The sequence below is a fragment of the Mytilus galloprovincialis genome, chromosome 1 (genome assembly GCF_965363235.1).
Source record: "Mytilus galloprovincialis chromosome 1, xbMytGall1.hap1.1, whole genome shotgun sequence".
NCBI lineage: Eukaryota > Metazoa > Mollusca > Bivalvia > Mytilida > Mytilidae > Mytilus > Mytilus galloprovincialis.
In genome coordinates this window covers 86,558,968-86,569,077 of record NC_134838.1, presented here as the reverse complement: position 1 = coordinate 86,569,077, position 10,110 = coordinate 86,558,968, and the positions used below count along the sequence as shown (strand labels likewise).

Here is a 10,110-nt window from a genome sequence, read left to right as displayed (position 1 = left end):
TGGAATAATGGATATATTACAAATGTTGCAGGAATAGTTATCATGGTTATTAAATAATTAAAGTTCCAGAAATATTTATTATATGATCACAGTGCAGCATGCAGTAATAAAATATTAAAAATATGTATAGGTAAATGTCATGTGAAGTGAACATTAATTAAGAGGTAAGCAGGTGTAAAAAATCAAATGACACTTTTTGTTTAAAGGAACAAATATTATGAAATCATATGACATTTTAGTTCCAGGAAAATATCTTATGAAGGTGGAAATAATATTATGTAATGTTTGATCCCAAGAACTTTTATTATCCATAGTTTTGTTCCAGGGGGAACAAGTATTATGCGGAACAAATATATGTTCACACTCACACCGAACAGCAAGCTGAAATGGACCCACAAATTACTAGACTAAGCGTTTTTTATTGCGGGAGAGACAATAAAACAAAAACAAAAATCAAATAAATATAACTTATTTGTACGTAGTATAGCTCTTTGTATGGATTTATTAATATTGTTTGAAGACAGAACAACGTACACAGGCCAACACTCGATGGTGATATCCAAGGACTTCATGTTCCTCATTCGTAATTGGGCATGCAATATAGGTCGTACGTACTAACAAGCTTGATTACATGCTATGAATTCAATTCATGATATTTAACCAAATCGGCATTATGCCAAAATGCCAAACTTCATTTTTAATATCAAAGCGAGATCAAAGTAGCCTGCAATAAATTAAATTGTGTATAACGCCTTTCTCTTATTATACGAACAATATGAGAACACGGCCACTTGAGACTGTTCCCACAAGAAAAGTCAATTTAAGCCTGCCAATTGATATCTTATCGTGTGTTTTTCTATGTTGTGATGTTATGCTATTGTTTCAGAAAAAGGGAGAAGGTTTGGATCCATTTAAACGTTTAATCCCGCGGCAAATGTTTACACCTGTCCTAAGTCAGGAATCTGATGTACAGTAGTCGTTTGTTTGTGTAATTTATACGTGTTTCTAGGGTTTTGTTTTGGTTTTTTTTATATATAGATTAGACCGTTGGTTTTCCCGTTTGAATGGTTTTACACTAGAGTAATTTTGGGACCCTTTATAGCTTGTTATCGGTGTGAGTCAAGGCTCCGTGTTGAAGGCCGTACATTGACCTATAATGGTTTAACTTTTTTTAAATTGTTATTTGGATGGAGAGTTGTCTCATTGGCACTCACATCACATCTTCCTATATCAATTTGAATTTACAAAATCAATGTTTTGAAATGTTTGAGTTTTATCTTCAGGAAAATGATAAGTCTCTGATACCGGCCACTGCAAAGTAAAATGTGCTAATTACTTCTCTAGTTAACCGCAAAAATGAAAACTGTTTTAAAGATTGAGTGATATTTTACACCTGTGTAGTCAAAACAAAGTCAAGCGGAACAGGTTCCAATTTCAAAGTCTTTAAATGAGAGTATAGTGCTAAGCGACCCGAAAGGCCGTAGAATAGTATTGATGTGACAATCTAAGTGATTAACGGTATTTCATAACAACTATAGATGTGAGTACAAATAATCTTCATTTCAATTATGTAAAAATATTTGCAATCTACAGCAAATAATTCTTTTCATATCAAATATATATATTTGTATATGTATTTAAATCAATCAAACATTTAAAAGATTGTAAACTAATTATAGACTCGACCTTTTAAATCATTTAATGACCAAAGAGACCCAACATTCGTTTAATGTTTCCTATATTTCATCTAAATTATTGCCTTTTTATCATGTAATATGTTTAAATTACAAAATTTAATACATTAAATAACCGGTCATTAAAAGTATATGTACTATTGTGTTGACATAAAGAGCAAACATACCAAAAGACAATTACTAAATACTTCACAACAGTTTGGTTGTTCGACACAGAAACACGTACAATGCATATCGTGTTAACATGCGCATAGAATGGTAGCTTACAAAATTACACCACTAAAAAAGACAAAGATTTTTTTATAAACAAATTAGTCACATAAAAGATAACTGAATAGTGGTTATAAAAAAAAAAACATTACATATACAAAACAAGAATCAATATGCATGAGAATCGACAAATCATCCTTTTTTTTAAATTCTGTCAAACTCTGGGCTCCATTTTTTAGATCACATACTTGACTGAAGTTCTTTGATTACTAAATACGGACAAACCTTTGAAGTATTTCGCTATCAAAAAGATATATGAACCTGTGGTCTACAACTACAATAGCAACCATTCTAATCTATAGTTTTAAAATATCAATGGACAATGTCAAACTTCATCAATAAAAATCTACGAGAAACGCTCTTATAAGAGTCATGTTCAAATAAAAAAAAAATAAAAGAAGGGATTTTTAATGGCGACAATTTAAGAGATACTATGAAAGGAAGCTATTTTGTAGCTTTAAAGAGGAGATTTAAATGGAATAGCAATGCAAAATCCAAAATATGGTGCTGTTTAACTAGCAAGAAGCAAGGGTAATTTGAAGGACATCCAGCAATATTTACTTGATGCTATATATTGTATTTGACCGACTTCAGTCGATAAAGGTTTGGTGAAAAAGAATATAACACAAAACTCAAGACAAACTAGCTTTAACAATAGAAAGGTTATAATACCTTTATTGTTAAGTCTACGTTTGCAACCCCAAAAATCGTTGCCTGTCTCGGACTTAAAATAATATCAAGGTTTGACTGAAGTCTTATGAACGACACGAAAAAGTTAAGTCTGACTTTTTTATAATATGAATAAAAATTATATGTAGGAAACTTCAACGCAACCCAATGAAAAGGAAATTAAAAGACAGTACAAGGTCAACATGGTCAACATACGGACCGCTTCAAATATAGAAAATAGAAAAATAACAAGATTTAAGTGGTTCTGAAACAACATGTTCAGCTCCAAATCGCCTGCGTCTAATTCTAACATAGTTGTGAATTACATTAACAAAGACTATCAAAAACACATTACTTTTAAATACTGCATTTATTGAATTGTAATTGAAATCGTGAAAATTATAGTCATTCTCAATTATTCATGTCTTTTTTATTCCAAACACCATTAAGAACTTAATAACGATAATATGTTAAGTCTACGTTCTGAAGTAAATTACAAAAGAAGTATAGGAAAGGAGTAGGGGCAATAAGGCCCTTATTTGGCCCAAAATTTACTGCAAATTTAAAAGTTATCATACATATTTTTAAATTACTGAAAAGTATCTCAGGTAGAAGGAATTCAGAAAAACAAAATAGTTTTGGACATTGAACAAGTTATCATGGCAACCAATCATGCCTTAATTTGCATATTTTGTAAAATTTCGTGATTTTCCTTGTTTTTCATCAAATTTTTAAGTATATTTTCGATTGGAAAAGTATGTGCGCACCCAAGAAACAACTTTATATTTGGTGAGATTTTGTCAATAGTAATAATAAAGCTTCAGTTAAATTATTTTGTTGTTTCTTTGCTGCGCACGATGTTTCCACAACAGAAATAAAGATGGAAAACTGCATAAATTCTGAATTTTCATCATTTTTTTGAAAACAGTACATATTATGACGTAATTGTGACGTCATCACATAAGAATCTTAATGTTTTTCATTTATATTTCTTGACCCTATGCAATTCTAAAGATTATGTGCCAATTTGAAAAAGTTACCAAACATTTTATTTTCTTGGGCCAAAACCAGGCCTTAATGCCCCTACTCCTTTAAAATAAAAGTTTATATTATTATCCTAAAATGCTTTGTTCCTAACACTCACATAGGTTTTCAATTGATGTACGATGATTTTCTCTTACTGAAAATTATTAGACACGATTTGCATGTAGCATTTAGTCAAAGTCCATACATTTCCATTTTATGGGTGGAGGATGTTGGGGCGGAAAGGGGGGGGGACATAATTATTTCTATCATATATCAAAAAATAATGTATTCTTGATTTTTTTTTTATTTTCATCCTTGGGTTTTAAGATAAAAACTCAAATAAATTTTCAAAATTGAAAATTGATGTCACAGAAAAGCCAACAAATATACACAAAAGCCAAGACATAAATTGCACTGTAATTTACTTTCATTTAAATCACTTCTTTAACTTTTGGTAGACTAATTCTGTCATGTAATTTTAAAAGGTCAGAAGCCTTGAAATCGTCTGAAAGGCGATTTTCTGCCCGAACGATCAAACAATATTACATACCCGTAAAACTTGACATAAAAGAGAACTTATTTGTCATATATATAATAAGTAATGTTTTCATTGTTACTTCTTTTTGTTCATTTTTGAAACCGAGTGTGTCATTGTTTCTTCTTATTAGTTACACTTATTAAACTTGTCCGAACAATATAACTTAAAATTAATATACACCGTCGGAACAAGAGTAATGAAAGCAATTAGGTATGGTTGAAACTCAGGACTAACTGCTACTATAAAAATGGAACTGAACCATCATGTATTTTCTTTTCTTCATTCATTTCTATGAAAAGATGATAAAATAGTTATACACGGATAAAAAGCCGGGTAAGTCCATTCAACAAACTTATTCTTATTATTTCTTCGAAAATAAATACCGCGTACTTAACTTTGGATTAAAAATGATCAGCGTTTTATAATTTTCTATAGACTAGACAACTAAGATGAAAATACGTATACTCGATCACAAGAACATACACGTTATGTATCCTTGTATGTAATTATATTTCTACAACTCGGCGGGAAGAAAAGTAGAACTAATGTTGAACATCATTCATAGGGGTTCCGCGGAACTCTTTGTTTCGCCTGCGATTGCTGGTTTCGGTGTTTAAGTGTAATGTTGACGTAAAAATTCCATTAATCAGTAATATACAAGAATTTAAAAAAAAATCTTCTTAAGGTGGCTCGTGGGTACAAAAAATTTCAGCAAAAAATTAAACCTTTATTTTTTCATTACAAATTTTATTTATTACACTGTTAGTTATTACTTTATGATATGGTACAAAAATCAACCCAAAAAAACGATTCGGTTTGGCCCCAGATGACTTTTAAAATGTTTGTATCATTGAAAAAGCTACAAATTATCTCCCTTTGGTGCAAAAATGCCATTTTTTGGCATTAAATTTGAAATATCTTTTTAAACTCATCGGTGACCTATATTTTTTATTATTGTTTTCAAATAAGCTGTACATAAACTAAATAATTGTAAAATTTAAGCGATTTCTGTAATTAGGTTATTTTTTTATTTCGATATTAACTCTATTTCTCCTATTAGCTCAGCAGAAAAAAAGGACATTAACAAAAATGTATGCTTCTTCCGGAGGCAGATTGTGAGCTTAAATGAACGGTGACCCCATTTTTTTATTTCATTTTTCTTTTAAGTATATGATAAAGTTCATTTATAAAAAAATATAGCGAAATCCTATATTAGAAAAAAATATTGATTTGTACCCAGGAGCCCCCTTAAGATGCCATTTTTTGGTATTGAAGAATCATGAGATCTGTCCAAGTTTCATAAAAATCCATGAACGCTTATGAATTTCACAAATAAAAAAAATATACCTGGACTGTCTTGTTCATGTTAACTGCAAAAAATACGTCCATCTATCATAAATATAATATATTTTTAAGATTGGCTCATTATCATTATCTTAATCATTAAAAAGCATCCGACAAAGTTTCATAAAACTCTATAACGATTTGATAAAGTTATTGACGTGTAACAGACTTTAAGTGGTATTGGGTTTACTCATTGTTGAAGGCCGTATGGTGGCCGGTCTATAGCTGTTGTCTCATTGGCAATCATATAAACACACAGGTCTGCCTTATATATGTAAACTGTAAAAAAAAAAACAACCCAGAAGTCCATTAATTAGTAAAATACGGAAAAATGAAAATAAATATTTTCAAAATATTGCTCTGGGTACTGTATATTGGTCAGAAAAAAGCTTCTGTCGTCAAAATGTCATAAAATTCCATGTAGGTTTGACAAAGTTATTGAATGTCTTTAAAAAAAACCACGTTAATCACATCTACTTCAACCTAAATGTTGATGCCACCGACGTCGACGACGGAAACTATGATCGATATATGTCTCGCTTAAAGCGAAATAAATTTCACAGGCTCGACAAATAAGCAGAGTGAAACATTTTTTTTTTATTTCCCTTCAGTAGACATAAATAGTCCAGACAGTCATCTTAAATTCAGGCATTTAAAATTGACATTTAACACGATCAGGTGATAGAATGCAAAGTTAAAACAATATTTGAGAACAAATATTTCTTTTTTTAAATCATATTTACACGTTTTAAAGTTTGCTGATATGTAAATTGACTAAGTAACGCAAGTCATAAAAAGAAACTGACTGTACATATTAAATGTACCTTAGTTTAAATCAATAAAATACAGCAAAGTGTATAAGGTAAGAGTTTCAACACAACATCAAACAATTCTGTGGTCTATTCTAAGGGTTTAAGCTATGCTATAAAACGTGATCCTTTATATGATGATTTCAATACCAAGGCAGGTCATTCTACTTTTCCTCTGTAACTTTTGCATACCAAATTCTTAAATGAATTCACTGCATGTTTTGAAACTTGCAACAGAAAAGAAAGAATGAAGTGTATTTCTTCACGACTCAATATATTGCCTAAACTGAAGCAAATTATCAGAATTTCATTACTGTTCTTCATCTCAAAATCAGCACGGTGTCAATCTATTTTTTTTTTAGATATATTGAAACTTGTGTCATAAGAGCACAACGCATCATAAATCTATATCATATTCATAATGACACGGCGCAATAACTCACACCTTACTTCAAGGCCAAAACGACCAATAGTACCGGTTTGATAGACTTCGTTGTCAGATGTTGGTTGTACTGCTATATCTAGCACACATATGAGGCAAATGACGAAATAATAAAGACGAAATTTACCATAAGAGCTGTATCGGATAGTAATCGACCTCATACAATTGCATTTATACATGTACATCTATAAAACTTTGATTTTGGAACGTTTAAATACGAAACAGATGAGTTTTGGTTTGTTTTGTATGGTTTTTATAGCAACTCAGTTTTCAAACAGTTACAGACTTTTCGTTGAGGTTTCAGTTCTACCCGAAGGAGGTTAAGCGATGTATTGATATTCATTTGCACACGGTCGATTTCTATCCGACGCAGCTCAATAATGCTATAGCTTAAATTTATCAAGTTATGGTTAATTCAAACTAGAGGTCCCTAGAGGCCCAGGATAGTCTTACTGTTTACCTTTCATTTTTGCATACTATTAAAATACTATGGTTTATGCAAAACAAAGAAAGCAACTTGTTTAACACGTTTAGTTAATTTAAGTAATGTGTCCCTTTAAGAAATTATCGGAAGATATCCTACAAGTACTTCATCATAGCAAATTAACAAAATCGTCTTTATTAACCTGTTCTTATTTTTTCTTTTAAATATATTGTGAACTTTATACCTGTTTGATTTTCAGGTAACAAAAAGCCATTTTGCAATTGATTGTATCTATATTTGTTTTTAATCTGTATAGCAATCTAGGAATGATAAAGATATAGCAGTTAGACAACTATTCCCAAATAATAAAATATGATATTTGCTCATTTTAAATAACAACAATAATAGTTTCAATTTTAGTAATTTTAAAGGTTTTTTTTTCAGCTCTAACCACAACGAATGGTGACTGAAACAACTAGGGTCAATGTTGTATGACGACAATGGGGGAGAGGCCATCCATCAGTAACGCCAACACCTGGTTAGGACCCCGAAGTCTATCGCAGATCAGAACAGATTATCATTCTGGACGGCCTCTCTCGTGTAAACGAAAGCAGTTTCATCTTCCTAATACCGTACCCGGAACTAAAGTCACGGAGTATACCTTCGGCCATTCTACTTCATATCAAGCAAAGGGTCCTATTCTTTTTGAAAGTCCACATGTCGCAAGGGTTTCAAGTTATCCGGGAGTAACATTTCCAAAACTCCAAGGCAATTTAACATCTTATGTCAGTAAAACGGACACTAAAACAACACCAAAGGATAAAAATTCAGCGACTACACCATTAGAAAAATTAAGAATCGAAAACAGACAAAATACATCAGAAAGCATCATCAACAAAATTTTAACTCATGCGGAAAGATGTCGGTCAAGAGATACAATAGGAAAAGGTTCTCCTAAAACAGGATTAACAGACGAAAATTGTTTTGATTATATTGTTATCAAGTCATTCACCAAATCAAAGATACAGAGAGAAATGCGACAAGCTCTTAATAGGATAATTTTAAGCAGCAAAAAGAAAACTCTTCTGCCAACATCTCCACATTTATCTGAAAATATACTTCGGCAAGCTTCTGCTCTTTCTAGAGCAACGTGTTCTTCTCGGTACACAGGAAGTTCATCAGATCGTTATTCTGCAAAGTACGAGAGAAGAGAAAATTTAACCTTGAATCTAAATTTACAAAATATCGAATCTAGAAATATACTACACAAACACCACAATAGCACACAAAAATTGAAAACTAACGAAATAAACGGAAATCCAGATTCAGCAAATAGCACATCTCGTCAAGTTAATAAACAGAAATCAGCAAGCAGCCGTGGCACTGAGCGAACATTTGTCCAACCTACACTGCCAAAACTAATAACAGGAAATAATTCTTGCATGTTCAGACTTAATGGTCCAATTTTACTTAGTGCACCTCATGGTTTGAAAATTTGGAGAGGCGGAACGGACGGTCGAAGGCGTCGTATACATTATAGAGAAATATATGTTACTGAAATTGTTCTGAAATTAGCACTTCATATCAGCAAATATACAGGCTATCCTGCAAGTTTTATCATATGGGATAGGAAAGTAGCTATGCCAGCAGATTTTAGAAATTTAGATCCGAATTATTTAACCGAGAAACAGTTTACACAGTCTCCTTGGCATGAAGCATTGGAACAATTTAAAATTTACGGCAAAGAAAACAATATGCCAATATTTCATATTGACATTCACGGAAAAAAAGATAGGAGAAGTAATATGGATGTAGACGCTGGGTTTCGTGCAATGGAAACTCGTTGGCATAGCACAAAGTTTGTGGATATGTTCAAAGAGGAAACGCATTCTGCTTTTACCAAAGTGTTCCAAGACTCTGCGTACGAGAAAAGAGGTATGAAATATGCAATAAATGTGGACCCCTTGTTGTGCGGAGACTGGGGAGGAGATTTATATACCATGACAACTCAATCTGTGTGTCTAGGTATTCCTTCTTTTCAATTAGAAATACCCAGAACCGTCAGAGCTCATATGGTTGAGGATGACGAATTAACTTCAAAGTTTGCAAAAGCTATAGTTGACATATACTCAAAGTGCGTTCTTAAAGATAAACATTTACCTTCGAAAGGAAATGACATGTCAACAACTGAGTTTTTGGAAAAAATATATAATGACCATCTTAAAATTGAAAAGGCATTTCCAGAAAAACAAATATGATATACTAATACTGAAGGAAATGTAATATAAATATATGCTCATATTGGGTCATAGTAATAAATGCGTGTTTGTTCGATTTAACTATATGATGCATGTTACTGGAATAACAGACCTCGCCATAAAACAAAAATCACTTCAGCTTGAAATTGAAGTTGCGGACGTATGCTATATGCAAGATGCACATATTCATCTTGCAATCACTTTGCACACAAAATGTTGTTGACCTATCATATATATTGTCAAGTTACTGAGTTAGAGGCCTCATCCTATAATTTAGGTCAAGGTCATATGACATATGTCAGACAGACACAAAATACGGTTTAGGCAAAATATTATTTACACATGATGAACAATTAACGAAAACAGGTTCTATTCTAAAAAAAAATACACTGAAGTATGATATCTGAGGTCAAGGTCGTATGAAATATAATAGATGACATACGCTCCTCAGAACAAAATCACTTACCAAAAATGGTTTTACTTTAATGCGTTTTTACTGAGATACTGACCGCAACATAAAAATCTATATAATCACTTAGGCTTAAAATAAAGGTATGGTAATATGACATGTGCAAGATGCTGTAAAAGTATGTATTGTCAAATTACTGAGTAAGAGACCTCTCCTGAAATTTAAGT

General features: G+C 31.8%; 1 protein-coding gene across 2 annotated transcripts; it reads left to right on the top strand.

Moving 5' to 3' along the window:
- Window positions 1-1,365: 1,365 nt before the first annotated feature.
- LOC143042958 (uncharacterized) lies at window positions 1,366-9,560 on the top strand. 2 transcript variants are annotated; one of them, XM_076215469.1, is made up of 2 exons: window positions 1,366-1,540; window positions 7,661-9,560. In XM_076215469.1, the coding sequence occupies exon 2, from the start codon at window positions 7,708-7,710 to the stop codon at window positions 9,472-9,474; it is 1,767 nt and encodes a 588-aa protein (XP_076071584.1). In that variant the 5' UTR covers window positions 1,366-1,540; window positions 7,661-7,707; the 3' UTR covers window positions 9,475-9,560. The 2 variants fall into 2 exon arrangements, with proteins under 2 accessions (XP_076071584.1, XP_076071578.1); XM_076215463.1 differs by lacking the exon at window positions 1,366-1,540 and adding an exon at window positions 4,300-4,530.
- Window positions 9,561-10,110: the final 550 nt, after the last annotated feature.